Source organism: Eschrichtius robustus, chromosome 13 (assembly GCF_028021215.1).
Source record: "Eschrichtius robustus isolate mEscRob2 chromosome 13, mEscRob2.pri, whole genome shotgun sequence".
NCBI lineage: Eukaryota > Metazoa > Chordata > Mammalia > Artiodactyla > Eschrichtiidae > Eschrichtius > Eschrichtius robustus.
Genome location: NC_090836.1, coordinates 86,972,125 through 86,992,767, shown reverse-complemented (window position 1 = coordinate 86,992,767; position 20,643 = coordinate 86,972,125). Strand labels below are relative to the sequence as shown.

Below are 20,643 nucleotides of genomic sequence, written 5' to 3'. Positions count from 1 at the left end.
GTGAAACTAGCCACAGACAATACATAAACAAATGAGTATAGCCGGGCTTCAGCAAAACTTTACAGAAACTGAAATTTGAATATCATAATAATTTTCACATGTCACAAAATATTATTCTTCTCTTGATTTTTTTTTTTCAACCATCCAAACATGTAAAAGCCATTCTTAGCTCAGGAACTGTCTGCACAAAAACAGGTAGTGCCACTAGTTTGCCAAGCTTGGTCTAGCCTCAACTCTTCCAGTAGCTAGCTGGCTGTGTAAGCCCGGACAATAAGCCTTACACCTGACTGCCTAGGTAGAGATATAATACTTTCCACAAATCAATGAGAACGAATATGCAAGCATTCTGAATGTCAGGCTGAACTATACAAAAAGCTCTGATGAGCCTAAATTTCTTCACCTGTAAAACGGTGAAGATTATCTCCTACCTCATAAAATTAGGAGACGTTAGTGAGGCAAGTAAATAATCCACCTAGTGCCGGGCACTTAGTAGATGCTCAATAAAAAAAAAAAAAAAGGGCGTCGTTGCTGTTCACGGTCAGAATGCAGGTCCTAACAGTTCCTTGGGAGGATATAACAGGGAGAGGGCGAAAGCAGCGGAATTGTAGTCTACGTACGTTTTAGGATTGGAACCCTGGTTTCCTGCCTAACTAATGAATCTAAGTAGGGCTCTGTGAGCCTTATTCTTCCAGTCAGCAGATGATCCCTCAGGACCTTTCAGCTCCATCACGGGAACCTACGAACTCTGTTCAACACCCCCAGACCAAACCAGGCCCCAGTGCAAAGACACTGCACAAATAATACCGTAGACGGTCACATGGCTCTCTGCTGTTACCGAAAAACCACCTCACAAGCCGCGCTTGAATCACCACTTAAAGTGTGACAGGCGGGCGAAGAGGAGGCGACACTCACCTGGCTCGGGGGAGAACCGGGAGGTGCGGACTCGCCTGAAGAAAGCTCCAGCCCGACTGCTGAGAGTGACCGCGGGTTTACATTTTAAATCTCGCGGGAGGGTCGGGGAGCCAATCGCAGCTCCCGCCCTCTGACCCGGAAGCAGAAGTGGCGCGCAGCAGCCCCTGGCGAAGATTAGCTCTCCTCTAGCTGTTTCCAGACTCAGGTGCGTATCGCGCGTGAACCCAAGGGGCAGCTCCTCTGTGCTCCCGGCCGCCCCGCGCCTCTACTCTATCTCCGGGAGTTCCTCCTCTCCCCGGGCCGTTCCCCACCCCTCTTCCCTCCGACCTCGGGCTCCGGGAGGTGGTAGCGGGGTCTCGCGGGACTTGCCTGGCACCGGGAGCGGGCTCTGTCGGGACTTCTCTTGTTCCCTCTCTCCTCTGTCTTAGCAGTTTTAGAGGGGCAAGTCCAGCCCGCCTTGTACAGTGAGACCCTGAGACTGTAATTAGACTGAGCACTACTTTAATGAGCAATTAGGGACCGAGTTTCCGGATCTGGAATCTTTTGCACTTCCCACACCGATATCTTACCTGTTGGTCACCCTTGACAATTTTCAGTCCCCTTAAGGTTACTAGTTTATAGATTCCCGAGGTGGAACTCATCTCATATGATTCTCAGTAAATACTCATCAGGTATTTGATGTGTTTGTTATCGAGCCCAGATGTTTTCAGGACAACTCCTGCCGTCCAATTAAAAAAACAAAACAACAACAACAAAAACTGATCTCTTTAGAATCCATAAGTCTCATCTGGGAATGCTACTTCCAGAATGCCCACCAGCCCATGAAATGTTAGTTGAAGTTTTGTGCCTGGCCTTATGAATATTATTTTTGTATCCCATGTTGGCACTCCTTCCTCCAGATCGTATATTTTGTATCTGCTTATATTATAGCACTTTTCACACTGAATCATAAATAACCCTGGATTGTGAGCTCCTTCAAGGCAGGAGTCTCTGTTTTTCTTCTCTAGTACTGGTGTCCAACACTTAGGAAGGTCTCAAATTCTGGCTCCTCTTATGAGCGTGGAAAGCTAGTTAACCATCTAAAGTCTCGATTTCTTCATCTGTAAAATGGGGATCAGAGTTAGCACCTCCCTCTTAGGCTTGTGCAAGTATTAGACGTGATAATGTCAGTAAAATACTTAACGTGGCACCTGCAAATAGTGCTCCATGAATTTTAACTATCATTAATTTTGTATGAATATATTTACTATTAATGTGATTCCGTCTTTAAGTACTCACTGTATCTTTTAAACAATCTAAACAGAATTTTGTGGTGACTTATTCTGCAAGTATCATTCACAAAGTATATGAATAAGTAATTTTTTTTTGATCTGCCTGTAGTCACATCCTTATTTTGATTAATTGTGTAAAGTAATCCTTTGACGGTTTCTGTCTAACTGCTTCTGTGCTGTAATCCACAGTTTCGTGACCTTGTCTAATAGAAGGCTATTTTTACAGCTGCACGAGATCTGCCATACAGGATGAAGCAAGATGCCACAAGAAATGCTGCCTACACTGTGGATTGTGAAGATTATGTGCATGTGGTAGAATTCAATCCCTTTGAGAGTGGGGATTCAGGAAACCTAATTGCATATGGTGGCAATAATTTCGTGGTCATTGGCACATGTACATTTCAGGTTAGTGTACAAAACTGCAGTGAATGACAGTGAAGATATTTCACTGATAAGAAAACTTATACAGACTTTGGTAAACTTTGGCTAAACTTTAAAAGTATATTGAGTTTGAATGTTTAAAAAAAACCTGATATGAAGAACTACGGAGAAAGACATTCCCAGTAATATATACCTGATACTTGTGCAAACATTGAATAAGTAGTGAAAAAGAATATAGTTGACCCTTGAACAACATGGGTTTGAACTGCATGGTTCACTTCTACATGGACTTTTTTCAATAGTAAATATTAGGATACTATAGGATCTTAAGTTAGTTGAATCTGCAAATGCCAAGGAGCTGCCCACAGGGAGGGCCTAGTGCAAGTTATAATAGGATTTTCGAGTGCGAGGAGGGTCATCGCCCTAACTCCTGTTGTTGTTCAGGGGCAAGCCTATGTATATAAGGCTTCTCTTGTGCCTCGTGATTAGAAATGGAATATTCTGGTAATTGAAGTTTATGATTAACTGAACATACGTACAGGGAAAAATATCAATTCGATGAGATCTGATTAATTACTAAATCCAGCTTTTCTATTGATACATCTCAGTTTAACATAGGAAACAAGCTAGTATTGAGAGCTTAAAAAACAATCCTCCAGGAGATTTTATAGCTCTGATGATATTCAGCTTTCCTATTAATATGCTGTCATACTTTTTATACATCTAGAGTATACAAAGTGTGAGATCATACTCATTGAACAGTCAGTTTAACATAGTCATTAAGACAATGACTCTGGAGCCAAAATGGCTAGGTTTTTACTCCTTCCTGGCTTTACCTCTTAATAGCTATATGGCCTTGAACAGGTACTTAACCTTGCTTCTATAAAAATGAGGAAAATAATACACTGGACCCTTGAACAACGCAGAGGTGAAGGGTGCCAATGAGTGCGGTCAAAATCCAGGTGTAACTATAGTACCCTGGTTCCTCATACGTGGGTTCAACCAACAGCTGATCATATAATCCTATAGTATGTATGTACTGAAAAAAATCTGCATGTAAGTGGATCCGCACAGTTCAAACTCATGTTGTTCAAGGGTCAACTGCACTTAATAGGGTTTTGTGAGAATGTCATGAGTTAGCATGTACAGTTCCTGGAAGGCATCTGACACATTTAATACATATGTATGTTTTAGCTGTCATTGATTTGGTCATTGGTGACACTCAGGCACAACCCCATATTTAATGGTGTGGTGCACACCATCTTTTCTCACAAGAAAGCTAGTTCTACATGTAAGAGAGACTTTGAACAATGAGAGGTCAACCCTCAGGAATCTCTGGTTAATCCTTTGTTTATTAGAATGTTATTCATGGAACACTATTTCCAAAATTGAGGTTAATCAATGAGGTAATTGGACAGAGACCAATTTTCAAAGATTTAAACTTTATCACCAAAGTGATGTTATAAACATTGTAAATATTATTTCCTCTTTTACTGAGAAGGCAGTTCGGTATCTTATAGTATTTTGACATCATAAATGCAGTTTAGCATTTTACAGTGCAATAAATGTATTAGGTTATACATAATTAGACTATGTGTATATTTATCCTAAAGAGAAAGTATGAATTAAAAGCTTCAGTTTGTTGGTGTCTGCGTAGAATACAAAAGCTCTTACATTATCCCATGTTGTCTCTTAGGGTTGGAGTAGGAATTTCTAGCTTTTAGGCTACATATAGTCCTCGACCTTATTTCAGCTGGACTATCAGGTTAGGATCATAAAAAGTCACGTGATTAACAGAAATAATGTAACACAGTCTTGAAAAAGACTGAAGGGAAACCATTTTTCTAATACAGGCTACTAACCTACAAAAGAAGAAAGCAGCCCCCTACAGATAAAATTGATATTTTGCTTCATTACTTTTAAAATTAATAGCAGTAAACATGGAATTGTATTCAAAAGTACTGAAAAAATATGTTTTAGCACTAGTTTATGTTAAGCTAAAAAACGTTGAGGGAGAAAGTCAAAAAGGAAGAAGAAATAAGGAAAAAAGAAAAGGCAGAGGTGATGGGTGGCAGAGGGAAAATGACAAAATGAGAAAAAAAAATGAGTAAAAACGTTTGTATTGCTCTGTTATGGTTTGTGGTCATATGCATTTTCCTTGTTGATCCTCAGACCTGTGAAGCTGGCAATATGGGTCTTACCCCCAGATAACCTAAGGAAAGAATTGGATTTTTATTAATTTCGCAAGTAGTGAACACAAATTATATTCTGTGCCACGTACTGGAGATACAGTTAAACAACTGTCCCTGTCCTCATGGAGTTTCCATTCTACTTCAAAGAAGTTCAGGGATTTATCTGACTAGTAACTGAAGAAACAAGATCTAAATCTCATTGTTATACCCCTGTTCTTTTCCTTCTATGCTGCTATTCAGATAGGTTGAAGCCGTAGTTCAAACAGTTCTGGAGGAGAATTGAGTTTCAGTAATTTGCCATTGGGGATTCAGATTGCTTCTTTTGAAGTTATTTTTTATCTAATTAAGAAGCGTTTAAACACTGTTCCTATTCTCTCACGTTAGGACCTTCAGGTTCTGTAGCACTGAATTTCTTATCTTGAGAAAAAACTAAAGTTGAATTGAAAGATTTCCACATTCCTGTCAGAAAGGCAATCCTCATTCTAAGACTGTTAGGAAAACACTGCTGATGTAGTAAATGTGAATTTCAACAAAGCATTTTTCAGAATCTCGTGGTGTTCTTCTGAATATGTTGGAAATTTGAGCCAAATGATAGTACTATTGATTGGTGTCATGTATTTGTCAAATACTCATTGAGTGCAGATCAGGTGCTGGGAACTGGTGATACATACTTTAAAAAAGCAAGGACCCTGTCCTCAAGGAGATGTTTAAATGTAAAGCAATGCATTAAGATAACTGCTATAAAAGTAAAGGGCAGAGGGAGCATGAAAGTTTCTAAGTCTGTTCAAAAGGTCATCAGTAATAAATGGCAACCTCTTCTTGGACTTGGATGAGAACACTTGACTTAGGCAAGCACATTGAATTTACATAGAACATGAAGTTGAAAAGGATACCTAATGCTTTGGATGACAGACTTCATTTAACAAATTTTTATTGAACACCTGTTGTATGCTGGACTCCGCTCAGAATCCAAATATTGTTTAATAGATTGGATTAATGGGCCAAAAGTTGACCAAGCTAAAATTTAATAAAGATGAATATAAAGTCTTAAAATGATAGACTGCTAGAGCTAGAAGGGAGAGTTGTGACTTACAGTTTTTAGTCACCTGGATGTTCACCATGAATCAGTGCGATGATTAAACTGCCAGAGGAAGTTAATTCCGTGCTGTCCAACAGAAATATAATGTGAGCCACAAATATAAATTTAAATGTAGTAACCATTTTGAAATGTAACAAGTAGATGAAATTAATTTTATTAATATATTTTTTACCCAGCATATCCAAAATATTTTATGTGGAACAATATAAAAATTACTAATGAGATACTTCTATATTCTTTTTATACTACATCTTTGAAATCTGGTGTGGATTTTGCACTTTATAAAGTGTTCATGTCTCAGCTTGAACTAACCACATTTCAAGTGCTTAATAGCCCCATGTTACTATGGCTGCCATACTGGACAGAACAACTCCATATCCTCCTCTGTAAATTGACAGTAATATTTAGTGTTTACTTCAGTTCTTAGCAGTGTATTATGATTCAAAGGAGATAATGTATTTGAAGACAAATTTCAGAGTGGTGTTAAAAAGTTTAAAACTGTCATGTGAAAGAGAGATTAGACTCAGAATAGTAACTGTTTTTTATGTTATTTGTCAGTTCTATTTGAGTGGAGTTGTTGCTTATAATGCTTTAAGACTGATGCTGAAACTGCTTCTTTGAGTGTGTTCACCTAGGGGAGATCATCTATGGCCAGATATTTGCCGTCACTGAATTAGACTACCTCATTGATGGTTCCAGAGAGCAGAATTTGGAGCAATGAATAGAATTTACATGGAAACAGATTTTGGTTTAATGTTAAAGAGAACTCTTCGAATAATTAGAACTACCCCCCAAATTGAATAAGCTCCCCCCAAAAATAGCTAGTTCCCTCTCACTTGAAAATGTTTAGAGAAGGGTTGTGCAAACTTTTTTCAAATGGCCTACTAGAGATTTAAGCATTAGATGAAAGAAGTAGACTAGGTAAACTTTACAGTCTCATCCAGCTAAAATTCTGTATCTGGCCTTAGATGGGTGTGGCGGGAGGACCTGCCAATTTCAAGCCCTTAGAGTAGCCCTTTCACCAGCCTGGCGTTGCCCCAACCTCAAATAACGCTGGAGCCTTGTGTGAGGATTTGTATTATAGCAAGTTTTCCAAGGTATCTTAATTTCCTGCCTATACAGTACTGCCTACACCCCAGACTAAACCCAAAATAGCATTCATCTCTGCCTATACCACACACACACCCTGGCCTTTTAGTTGGCTCAATGGCAGACATTGCTGTCAGGAAAAAAAGGTTTCACTGGTAGTACATAAAACTCAGGCTGTACAGTCCCTGGGATTTCTTTATCCCCACGACCACCCGATAACTCCATATATACCTTCGATAACAAATTACGGGACGTAATTATCAATACTGTTGTTACAGTAGCAAAATAATGTGTATTTTGATGGTAAAAACTTCATTTTTAGAAGATTGATTTGTCAAGTGTGGAAAAACAGATGTAACCCAAACTATGAAGTCAGATATGATTAGGCTCCTAACCATACTTTTAAATTACTTAGTGATTGCTGCCTTGGGATGTCTGGCTGTTAGCTATACAGTTATTATACAGACAAATTATGAAGTAATAAAATTTGACAGTTTTTCTTTCCTTGATAAATGCATTTCTGTTTCCTTTTTTCATTTATGGAAAAACTTTTTTCTGTTAAGCTCACCTGAAATTTAAAGTTATTTTCAAGGGGTATCTGAATCACATAGAGAAAGATGTATGTAATATATTTGTGAGATGACTGCTAGGATTGCAAAGGCTATCCTGGAAAAATGAACACATCCACTAGGATTCAATTAAAGTACACATTATAAAACTTTGGATTTAGATTCAGGATGAATGGAATTCTTAGAACAGTCCTTCACATAATTTCTATCTGTATAGACATATGTATTCAATTAAATATCAAGTTTCACCTACTCTGGATTTTTTCCCTGATCCTATTTTATAACCTTAGAAACTTTTATGAAGAATAACTATAGTCAACACAGAAGATTCCTTGGGCAAATTTGTCATGAAAAATTGTGCTTTAGTCTCAAGACCCATTTAGGGTTTTGACTTAAATAACGAAACAATGATTATTTTTAAAATTGCAATATTTTAAGCTTATAAAGCATGTTTTAAAATATGTATTATCATTATAAGGTATAAATAATAATAATAATAGATCCCTGTATACCTACTACCTAGCTTAAGAAAGGGAACATTAGCAATTCCTTTGAAGCCCCCTGGGTTTTCTTTCCTTACCGCCTTTTCTTCTCATCCCCAAGGTGTAACCATGTCTGAAATTTTTTCTTCAGAGTTACCATGTGTAGATATTGCAAATCAGCATACTGTTTTTCATGTTTTAAACTTTATATCAGTGAAATTATTCTGTATTATGTTCTTCTACTGTTTGTTATTGACAGTATATTTGTTAGATTCCTCTATGTCAAAATTCATATATCTTCATTGTAGTATGGTGTTTTATAATATGAACATACCACAATTGATCTATTCCTCTATCGCATAGTATTTTGCTATTGAAAACATTGCCAATATGCATATTCTTGTGTCTTCTGTTTGAGTTTTGTTACCCCCTCCTTTCATCTTTTTTCTCCCTGATAGTTTGGAAGTTTTACGTATTGTTTCTCTTTTTTTAATGGTTACCATAGATATTTTAATATGCATCCTTAATTAGACAGTGTTAAAATTAATATTTTTAACTTCTTCATGAACAAAGCAAGGACCTTTGACACTTGAACTGTCACCCCCTACAGACTTATTGTTATATTTTAGTTCTCTATCATTTTTCTTTTCATTTTACCCCACAAATTCAGTATTGTTTTATGTGACTAGTATTTGTTTAGATTTACCCGCATGTTTGCCTTTGATTTTTTCACTCACTGTTCCTTACATCTCAGGCCTGCCTTCTGGGGTCATTTTTCTTCACCTACAAGCACATCCTTTACTACAAGAAAAAGTTTAAACTTTTTCTGAGAAGGGCCAGGTAGTAAATATTTTAAGCTTTGCCAGGCCATTTAAGGTGTCTGTTGCAAATTATTCTTTGTTTTTTACAACTCTTTAAAAATATAAAAATGATTCTCAGCTTGTGGGCCATACCAAACCAGACCATAGACCAGATTTGGCCCCTTAGCCATAGTTTGTCAGCCTCTGCTTTTGGAGATCCTTTAGTGAGACTTCACTGATGCCAACCCTTGGTTTTGGTTTTTATGAAAATATCTTTAAGACAGCTTCATTCTTGAGAAACAGTTTTGTTGTGGCTACAATTCAACAGTTTTTCCTGTCATTTTGAAGATATTCCACTGTCTGGCTGCATTTGTTTCTGCTAAGAAGTCAATGGTTGTTCTAATTATTACTCTTATAGGAAACCTGTCTTTTCTTTCTGGCTACTATTTCTAAGATACCTCTCTCACTCTCTTCCCTTCTCTCTCCCTCTCCCCCTCACATATATGCACACACCTGTATGTACACACACATATGTATATATCATGAGAGTTTGTGTGTTCTGAAGTTTTACTATGTTGTGTCTAACTGCAGATTTTTTTTAAAGCTGCCTAGGATTTATTGTTCTTTCTAAATATGCATATTGGTACCTTTAGTCAAGTATGATGAATCTTTTGCCATTATCTCTTCAAATATTGACTCTTCCCCTTTTCCCTCTACTCATTTCTTCTACAACCCGAATTAGATATATGGTGGAACTTCTCACTGAATCCCTCTTAACATTTTTTTTTGTCTTCTCTTAGCTGCATTCTGAATAATTTTTTCAAATCTGTCTTCCGGCTCCTCTAAGCATTGATTTTTTTTTTTTTTTCTCATTATGGTATTTTTATCTAGACGTTTTTATTTAGCTCCTTTTAAAACCTGTCTGGTCATTTTGGGTAATCTCTTGTTGCTTACTCATATTTTTTTTATTACCTCCTCTAGATCCTTATAAATACATCTTTTTTGTATCTAATTTTTTAAAATATTTATTTATTTATGGCTGTGTCAGGTCTTAGTTGTGGCACACGGGATCTTTCGTTGCAGCACGGGACCTCTTCGTTGCAGTGTGTGGGCTTCTCTCTAGTTGTGGCGTGCGGGCTCAGTAGTTGCAGCGCACATGGGCTCTCTAATTGTGGCACTTGGGCTCCAGAGCGTGTGGGCTCAGTAGTTGTGGCGTGCAGGCTCAGTTGCCTTATGGCATGTGGGGTATTAGTTCCCCAACCAGGGATTGAACCCGTGTCCCCTGCGTTGGAGGCGGATTCTTAAACCACTGGACTACCAGGGAAGTCCCTGTATCTAATTTTTTAATCTAATGTCTCCAGGTTGATTCTTCTGTTTGTGTTTGTGGTACTTTGTTTTCATATGTAGTAGTGTGTGCAGGTAAGATCATATCTGATTAAACTATATCTGTCAGAACTCTTTGAGACCTGTGTAGAGGAAGTTCACCCAAAGATAATTTGCCTTTGTCAAGTGCTTGGGGCCACTATCAACATATGGACATTTTTAAATTGTCATTTTCTGGAGCACATAGTTAATGTGAATTCCAGCCCCAAACTCCCGTTAGGGCCAGCCAATGGTTGAGATTTCTCACAAGTGACTTTTTCTCTTTCTTGGCCTTCACCCACGGTACATATTTTGCATGGCACTTTTGGTTTTGGGGGTTTCCTTCCCCTACTTCCCCTTTAAAGGTCCTGGATCTATGCAGAGGTCTCTGATCTGCATCCCTCTTTGTTCAGGCACTAAGTTTTGTCTTCCATCCCCTACAAACTGAATCTGTTAGTTATTGGATGTGGGCAGATGTCCTTAAGATAGCTTTATGCCTTGGTGCTCAGTTGCTTCTCTGGATTTGGATTTTTGCATTATTTTTGTAGTCAGAAAGCTTTTCTGGTTATTGTCCATATTGCCAGACACAAATGACTTTTTTTTTTTTTTTATAAATTTATTTATTTTATTTATATATTTTTGGCTGTATTGGGTCTCCGTTGCTGCGCGCGGGCTTTTTCTAGTTGTGGCGAGAGGGGGCTACTCTTCGTTGCGGTGCACGGGCTTCTCATTGTGGTGGCTTCTCTCGTTGTGGAGCACGGGCTCTAGGCACACGAGCTTCAGTAGTTGTGGCACGCGGGCTCAGTAGTTGTGGCTCGTGGGCTCTAGAGTGCAGTCTCAGGAGTTGCGGCGCACAGGCTTAGTTGCTCCGCGGCATGTGGGATCTTCCCGGACCAGGGCTTGAACCCGTGTCCCCTGCATTGGCAGGCGGATTCTTAACCACTGCGCCACCAGGGAAGCCCACAAATGACTTTTTAAAATTCATTTTTTTCTTCATCTTGCCATGAAAATAAACTGAAATCATTTTAGTAGTACTAAGCCAAGGAGATAAGCTGACTTTATTAAACATCTTACCCAGAATCAAATATCCAAAAGACTAATCAGATCATTATTTGCATATTCACTATTCACAGAGTGTAATAGTATATAGGATAGATGAATAGTTTGTAACATCCCACACATGTATCGTGCCATGTATAATACTACGTGAAAATTATTGATACTCATTATAATGACTTCGAGGCATCATAAGGCACAAAGTATCTTGTACATAATATGTTCAGTATATATTTTTTATATTGTCACTTGATAATCCATGCATGGTAATTCATTTACCTAGAATATTCTGATTCTTAGAGCATTCCATTTTCATTGTGTTTGCTGTGAAATGTATTTACTATTAGGAATAAAATGTCTCCTAAGTAAGATAAAGTATAACCAGTATATTGTTTGTTTTTAGTTACCTTAGAGAGTTATTTTGTGAGGCTTAGACAGCTTCAGATATTTTTGTTGTTGTTCAGTAAACCAGTTACATCTTAATATCTGATCTGCTTTTGAACTTCTCAAAAGAATATTCATGGCCCCCTGATAGATTCTTCATTATAATGAATACACAGTTTTATATTGTTTGTTCTCATAACTTATTAAAACATTTACTGTGTATGCTTAGGAAGAAGAAGCAGACATTGAAGGAATTCAGTATAAAACGCTACGAACATTTCACCATGGAGTCAGGGTCGATGGCATAGCTTGGAGCCCAGAGACTAGACTTAATTCATTGCCTCCAGTAATCAAGTAAGTTTAACATTGTCAAGGAAAGGCAAAAGATTAGAAAATTTCAGCTCTGGTTATAAATACTTTACAACAGCATAGTCCTAGTTGTGGGGAGAAGAGCTACAGTTGACGCCTGAACAGCGTGGCAGGGGGTGATTATAACCTGGGTATAATTTATAAACAGCACTCCCTATCCGAGGTTCCTCCACATCTGAGGATTCAACCGACCACAGACTGTGTAGTAGTTACTATCGAAAAATATCCACATATAAATAGACCTGTGGAGTTCAAACTCATGTTGTTCAAGGGTCCATTTGTACTTTATTTCCCTACAACTTTTAATTTCATCTCTGAGAAAGCCTTGGACAAGAGAAGGCATTTCCCTGCTGGCTTTGATCTATTTCTTCCAATGGCTCTTAACTAATCATTGAAAAGGCATGGTAGCAGAGATCTACCAACATATCCAGGTCTATAGATTAGGAGCCTTCTTTAATTTAAACTTTATTTAAATTAAATAAACTTAGAGGACTTCCATTTGCAGTCCAGTGGTTAAGACTCCGCGTTTCCACTGCAGGGGGCATGGGTTTGATCCCTGGTCAGAGAACTAAGATCCCGTATGCCACGCGGCTCGGCCAAAAAAATAAATAAATAAAATTAATTAATTAATTAAACTAAATGTATTAGTTGAGGAAAAATGGTTAACTTTAATGCAGTCAGAACTTGAGAAATTTAGATCCATATGATACTCATTTATCTGAAGACAATTGGAAATAAACTTTGTTTTCCAATATATAAATATAACTTCTGTTTCTTCCTCAGCCATAATCTGACATGCTGAGAATCTAAAAATTTTAGGATTGAAGGCAAACTAGTTAAAAAATAGTTGTTTATTGATTAGATTTTGTTTTTTAATGTAACATACATTGATGTACTTCTAAACAGTACCTTAAATGTTACGGTCAGTGTGAATAATACTCCAGCTTTTAGTAGATAGAAGTATATCAGCTCTTATAGGTATAAAAAGATTATCATCTTCTGTCTGATTTATTGAATTCAATATATCTTAAAGTAAGAAGGCTTATGGATAACTGAAGAAGGCAAAGTCTCCCCACTACCCTGGGGAGTGTGGGTAATGTATAACTATTTTTAATATCTAAAATTATTAACTATTTTAATATCTAATATTGACCTAGCTAAATAAAGATGCCCATCCTTTTCTGCCTTTAAGAAAAAGTTAAACATTAAATTCATGTGGTGATTTATAATAAAATTCTACACGTTTCTTATTGAAGAGACAAATCCAATATACTAATTTTTGTATGTTTTCCAAAGATATTTAAGTGCCTCCTACTTTGAGTAATAGTTGTAATAACACTTCTTACAACAGAACCACAGCATCCCCTTTCTGCCCGAACAAAAACATGATTATGAGTTATGAAAACAGCTTTGGTGGTTGGAGGTGGGGAGAACTTTCACTTAGGCTAAAAATGGGTTTGTTTTCATTTTCTTACTTCCAGATTTTGCACTTCTGCTGCTGATATGAAAATTAGATTATTTACTTCAGACCTTCAAGATAAAAATGAATACAAGGTATGTTGACAAGTATAATTTGTAAATCTTTATTTTAAAGCATATTTATTATTTTTGCTTTTTTAATTGGATTTATCCCAATTTAAAATGACTTTATGGTTACCTTTAAAATATGTAGTTTAGAATCTCATTTACTCTATTTTAGGCTGTAGTAAGTAACTAGGATCATAGTAAAGACTGCAGATTATAAATCTGATATCACTTATTAAAATATTAGGTAGACACAGTAAATGAGGGAGAAGTAGAAATTCAGTATAATAGACATGAACACACATAGAGTAAGAGTTGAACTTCAAGGGAACAAACACAGTACAGCATAGTGAGAGACAGGACTACAAAGTGGCTAAAAGCACAGACACAGGAGCCAGACCACCTGGGTTTGAAGTCCAGCTCTACCACTTTAGTAATAGTGTGACTTTGGTCAAATTCCCAATCTCTTTGTGCTCATTTCCTTACCTGTAAAATGGAGATGATCATAGCTTCTGCCTCATAAGTCAGACAAAGACAAATACTATGTGATCTCACTTATGGGAGGAATTTTTTTAAAAGCTGAACTCATAGAAACTGAATAGAATGGTGGTTGTCAGGGCCTGGGGAGTGTGGGTAATGGGGAGATGATGATTGAAGGGTATGGACTTCCAGTTATAAGTGGAATAAGTTCTGGGGATCTACTGTACATCATGATGAGTATAGTTAACAAGTATACTGTATTATATACTTGAAAGTTGCTAAGAGAATAGAATGTTCTCACCACAAAACAAAAATGGTAATTTTATGAGGTGATAGAGGTATTAACTAACCCTATTGTGGTAGTCATTTCACTAATGCTATTATGGTAATCGTTTCACAATATATATGTATATCAAATCATCATGTTGTATACCTTAGACTTACACAGTGTTATATATCTCAATAAAGTGGGGGGGAGTTCTTTAAATAAATACCTCTCAGTTTGGATTGAAACCGAATCATGCTTTTTATAAGAACGGTATTGCCTTCTTGACTTTCTAGTAAATCAAAACTATGAATAATGTTATAAAACAAAGATAAACTATAAACCTTTCCAATCATTTAGAAAACAGTAAAAGTTATGCTCTAAACTATATACAATGGGCTATATACAATTTTACCATAATACAGTGCACTGTATATATTAATTTAAAGCTGTATCAGTGACTATCTGTACAAATGGCACATAAAACTTTGACTCATCAAAAGTCAGTAGTTACTAACAATTATTGTTAGTTATAATAGACATTAAATATTTAATGTTAATTTGATTTGGCTTGTAGACTGTGACATAAGCTTTGAAGAATGATTTGGAGGACCTGGTTTGTTAAACTTACACAGGAATGTTTGAATCAAATCCTTTTTTTTCGTAATTACATATTTCCAAATAGTAAGCAGTACCAAATAGAACCACTTTATTAATCTTACAACTGAGATCAAATTCAAGTGTTTGGAAGGAAAATAGGAAGCAAGAACAATATCCATTAAAATATTTAAATATCTGATATCTGACAGACCTGTTTAGGATTTCAGTTGTAAAGATTTAGACTGATTGGACCTGCCTGCTTGCATAGTCCTCTACCTTATAATTTCCCATTTATTTCTTCTGTGGCCAGAAGAGAATTGCTGGGTTGTTGCGATAATGGGCTTATAATACTAGCTGTCTCCAGTGCTGGCAGTCACATTGAGCAAGTGAATAAAGACAGTAGAAGGTGAAGTCCATGCTTTGTGTTTATTAGAGAGCAGCCAGTGTACAGAGCAGCAGGTATGAGGTAAAAAATCGAAGGGGACTCTATTTCAGAGCCCCTAGAAAGTTCTTCTAGCTTTAACTTTTATTTAACCTTCATGTAATAAGTGAGAAATGAGGTGATATGAGGACAGGTACAGTTTAAAAAAAAAAAAGTCTCTGTTTTTGTAAGAAATGCACACTAGAAAAGAAAAATCAAGCTAATAACAGTGTGTTGAATGATCAGCTTCTTTCCAAGATAAACCTTCTAGAAAGGTGGGTGTATAAATCATGTTTTAAAAATAGCAGACTGCTTAAGAAATATTTATAGAAAAGAGAAGCATGCAGTGAAAGCAATGAAGTAAAAATATTAGGTAGGAATATTGTAGGTTATTTTCCTGTGTTCTTACTAACTTTTCCCCTTATGTCAGGTTTTAGAGGGCCATTCAGATTTCATTAATGGTTTGGTATTTGATCCCAAAGAAGGCCAAGAAATTGCAAGTGTGAGTGATGATCATACCTGCAGGTATGTTGCTTATATAAGTTACAGCCAAATTTTTGAATTTTCATCTTATTTTAATGAGAATTACATTTTAAAAATTAGAGAAAATGTAAACTTCTATATATATTCCACAAAATGTTATAAAAGAAGCATACTTTACTTAAAATGTAAGTATGACACCAACATAAGTTTCAAAACCAGTGAGTTGAGTTCTTATCCCATTTAATGGAAACTTCCCTTGCTGATTCATGGGTGCCTCTCTGCCTCTTATTTTAGATTTGCACATTTATGAAATCTAAATATATATTAGGTCAAACAGTGGACACAATCAATAGGATAATAAAAGGCATTTGCCATATTGTGAAGTTATTTCATAGATCCCATCTGATAAGTTAGTGTTTAATAATGAACTGAGAATCTCTTTTGCTAGAGCAAGACTCGCGGGAAATTTAGTGTTTTGACAAATTCGAAAGTCTCTGTATAAAGTTTTTCTGTAGATACAATACATTACAATATCACATTCTTCCACCTCACCCCCTAGTTTGGAACAGATGAGGTGGCTATAATGTTTTAATAGTGCCTAAAGCTGGAGAATATCACAAGTAAAGAACGAGATGAAGAGCAAGAGTAGGAGGTGGAAATAAGCTGAAGAGTCAGGAGTGAAGCAGTCATTAGAGGAGTGCCCGTTGCTTCATTTGCTTTGACAGTACTGTGAGCAAAAAGAACCACCAAAAAAAGCAAAAACAAAAACGCTGCTCTGCTATTTTGCATAGCTTTAATGTTTGATAAAGGCATGACAAAATCATTAGTATTAGTAAATACTTGTATACATGTAAAACTACTAAATATGTGTCCTTTCACATTGGAAGTAAAGCCACTAGCTTCTTCTTAAATTTTAATCTTCTCAATAGCTTGTCTTTTTAAAGTTATAGAGTCATAGGCCATTATTTTTTATAAAATTTTCATGTCAAGGACATGAAAGATTTACATGACATTAAGACTGTAGGGTCCCAAGTGTTAAAAAAAACTAAGTTTGTATAGAGACGGAAAAGTAAGTGGGGCCATTTTTAATGTAAAACTTAAATTAGATCACTAGAAAGAAATAATGACGTTTTAATTCTCTAACACACGGAGCATCCTAGTCACAAGCATTTGGAATAATGAAACCTGAGAAGGGGGAAAATGAGTGTCTTTGCAAGCCAAGGAATAGCCTCTGAATAGTGAACAACAGCCAGAGAGACCTGGGATTACATTCAGAGATCTGTGATTTTTTTCTTGTAGGAGACTTTGGGATTTTCATAGAATAGTAAAATTGTCCTAAAATATAGGGGACTGACAGAGGGTGGCCAGCTTTTTGTCAAGTGAGAAGAATTTTTTAAAGTTCTGCTGCCTTCTATTATTACCATTATTTTATTTAAAAAAGAACATTATTACTCTAAAAAGGAGAAGAAACTTAACTTCAAAGTAAGTCCTTTAATTTAAATAAATTTAACTTTTTGAAATTTACTATGTTGCTCCTAATTGTCTTACTTTGCTAGGCTGTGGTTGATGGTGTTACTGTTCAGTGAATACTTGTTCTCCCTTCCCCGCTCCTGTGGAAGGAGCTTTTCCCACTTCGTTGGGCTTAGCCATGTGACTTGTTTAAGCCAGTGTAATGTTAGCAGGTGTGACTCAAGCAGACACTTTAAATGTTTTACATGGTTTGTCCTGACCAACTGTCCTCTGTCTTCTCCTATAATATAAGCATGTCCTAGATAGCTACTGGCCCCAGAATGCAAAGCACATTAAGCAGATATGGAACCATCTGGCATTATGAAATAGAACTTCCCACAGACCCATGAGCAAGAAATGTATGCTTATTTTTCTAAGTCTCTGAGATTTTGGAGGTTGGTAACATCATTGTAGCAATAGCTGGAGAGCTAAATTTAGAATTTATCAGCTTAATTTGCCAACCAGAAGGGCATTTCTGATTGGCTTTTAAAGTCAAATTTCTTGGGCTGAAAGCTAAACAATATAGATAAGATTTTTAACAGAAGCAGAAGATATAAGTAAATCAAGTTTAAGGAAGAGTAGTAACATACACTCTCAAAGTAACAAAGGAAAGAAGGAATTCTGAGGGGACAAACTACAACAGAAAAATGTTTCAGTACAACTGTCTTCATTAACTCAAAGTACAGAATTGCCAAGTTACGAATAAAGACACCAGCCAAATGGCAGCTGTGCAATTTGGGCAGATGAAATAGCCGTTTACATCCCAGAAATCATTCCTGTCACTGTACTAAAGTAATGCCTACCATAGTCTGGGTCTCTGTGTTGTTTGTAAAGATACCTTAGTGATATCCTTGTCCAATCATACTCAAAGCCTATGTCATCTTGGGAGGAGTATTATATGCTGGTGATACCATGCTTTAAAATGACATGCTAAATAGAATAACTAGACTGAAGTTCAGTAAAGAAGTAGACGATTTTAACAACATTTTAAACCAACTAGACATATACAAAACACTCCACACACTCCCAACATCAGCAGAATACACATTCTTCTCAAGTGTACCTGGAACACTCTTTAGAATAAACCATATGTTAGTCCTCAAAATAAATCTACATAATTTTTTTAAAGATTGAAATCATACAAAGTATCTTCTTTGATCACAGTGGAATGAACTAGAAATCATTAACAGAAGGAAAATAGAACATCTACAGATACATGGAAATTAAATAACACACTGTCATTAATTAGCCAGTGGGTCAAGAAGGAAATCACAAGGGAAATTAGAAAATACCTTGAGATGAGTGAAAATGAAAACACAACATACAGAATTTATGGGATGCAGTACAAGCAGTGCTCAGAGGGAAATTTATAGCTGTGAGCACCTACATTAAAAAGAAGAAAGAACTCAAATCAGTAACCTAAATTGACACCTTAAGAAGCTAGAAAAAAAGAATAAAGACACCCAAAGCTAGCAGAAGTAAGGAAATAATAAAGATTAGAGCAGAGATGAACAACATAGGGAATGGAAAACAATAGAATCAATGACACCAAAAGATGTTTCTTTGAAAAGATATAACAAAATTAACATATATAGCTAAAACATATTATAGCTAAAATTAATTAGCTAGACAGACAAAGAGAGAACACTACAAATGGTAAAATCAGAAAAAGTGGGAACATTACTACCAACCTTACAGAAATGAAAAGGATTATAAGAGAATACTATGAATAGTTATACACCAACAAATTAGGTAACCTAGGTGACATGGACAAATTCCTGGAAACATGAAACTGCCAAAACTCAAGGAAAAAATAGAAAATCTGAATAAACTTATAGCAAATAAAGAAATTGAATCAGTAATCAAAAATTTCCCAACAAAGAAAGGCCAGGACAGGATTCTTCACTGGTAAATTCTACCAGACATTTAAAGAAGAATTAACCACCAGTCTCTCAAATGCTTTCAGAAAGTAGAATAGGAAGAAACACTTTCTAACTCATTCTGTAAGGCCAGCATTATCCTGATACCAAAACCAGACAAAGACATCCCCCAAAAAGAAAATTGCACACCAATATTCTTTATAAATACAGATGCAGAATCCTCAACAACATCCAGCTAAAACTAGAAAACTCTGAGAAGAAAACCAGCAAATCTTTATGACCTTGGATTTGGCAATGGTTTCTTAAATATGACACCAAAAACACATTTATTAAAAATAAATAAATAAATTGGACTTCATGAAAATTTAAAACTCTTGGACACCAGAGGACCCTATCAAGAGAGTGAAAAGATATCCCACTGAATGGGAGAAAATATTTGCAAATTATATATCTGATAAGGGTCTTATACAAGATATGCAAGGAACTCTTATAATTCAACAATAAAGAGACAAACAACCCAATCAAGAAATGGGCAAAGGACATGAGTAGACAGTTGTCTAGAGAAGATATACAAGTAGCCAACAAGCACGTGAAAAGATGCTGAGTGTCATTAGGGAAATGCAAATCAAAAACAAAGTGAAATACCACTAATACTCACTAAAATAACTGTAAACAAAAAGTCAGAAAAAAAACAAGTGTTGAAGAATGTGAAGAAACTGAAACCCTCATAGTTTTCTGGCAGGAATGTAAAATGGTGCAGCCGGCATGGAATAGAGTTTGGCAGTTCCTCAAAAAGTTAAACATGTGACCCAGCATTTCCAATCCTAGGTATATATCCAAAAGAATTAAAAACAGGTGTTCATTCAGACAAAAACTTGTAAAGGAATATTCCTAGCAGCACTATTTACAGTAGCCAAAAGGTGGAAGCAACCCAGATAATCCATCAGTAAATGAAAGGACAAACAAAATGTGGTGTATCCATACACTGAAATAGTATTCAGCTATAAAAAAAGAATGAAATACAGATACATGCTACACCATGGGTGAAACTTGAAAACACTATGCTAAGTAAAAGAAGCCAGACATAAAATAGTCTGTGATTCCATTATATAAAATCTCCAGAAGAAGCAAATCCATAGAAACAAAACAGATGGTGGTTGCCAGGAAGTTGGAGGACAAGAACTTAGGAGTGACTGCTTAATGGGTACAGTGTTTCCTTTTGGAATAATGAAAACGTTCTAGAACTGAATAGTGGTGGTGGTTGCAGAACACTGTGAATGTGCCAGGTGTCCCTGTACACTTTAAAATGATTAAAATGAAGAGTAAAATAAGTGAATAAAATTTTTCAAATACTAAGCTTTATTATGTAGTCCTACAATATGGAGCAGTGCTACAGTATGGATTCTTAAACATTTTGTACTACAAAGAGCAGAAGAAAGGTTTCTCTGACTGTGCCAACTCAAAAAACATTATTTTAAATACATTGTTGATCTGTGCATATTTTCTGATGTTCGA

The 20,643-nt window shown here is 36.3% G+C and overlaps 2 protein-coding genes across 4 annotated transcripts in view; one reads left to right on the top strand and one right to left on the bottom strand.

Moving 5' to 3' along the window:
- PARPBP (PARP1 binding protein) overlaps positions 1 to 977 on the bottom strand; it is a 75,104-nt gene extending 74,127 nt beyond the window's left edge. For all 3 annotated transcript variants that reach the window (XM_068559986.1, XM_068559987.1, XM_068559990.1), the window contains exon 1: positions 913 to 977. The gene's annotated coding sequence lies outside the window, so the exon portion shown is untranslated. The remainder of the gene's footprint in view (positions 1 to 912) is intronic.
- A 72-nt stretch (positions 978 to 1,049) lies between these two features.
- Positions 1,050 to 20,643, top strand: part of NUP37 (nucleoporin 37) — a 41,970-nt gene continuing 22,376 nt past the window's right edge. Inside the window, exons 1-5 of the mRNA XM_068560694.1 lie at positions 1,050 to 1,117; positions 2,410 to 2,588; positions 11,827 to 11,951; positions 13,448 to 13,520; positions 15,687 to 15,781. Coding sequence (XP_068416795.1) covers positions 2,433 to 2,588; positions 11,827 to 11,951; positions 13,448 to 13,520; positions 15,687 to 15,781 — 449 coding nt within the window. The 5' untranslated portion in view covers positions 1,050 to 1,117; positions 2,410 to 2,432. The remainder of the gene's footprint in view (positions 1,118 to 2,409; positions 2,589 to 11,826; positions 11,952 to 13,447; positions 13,521 to 15,686; positions 15,782 to 20,643) is intronic.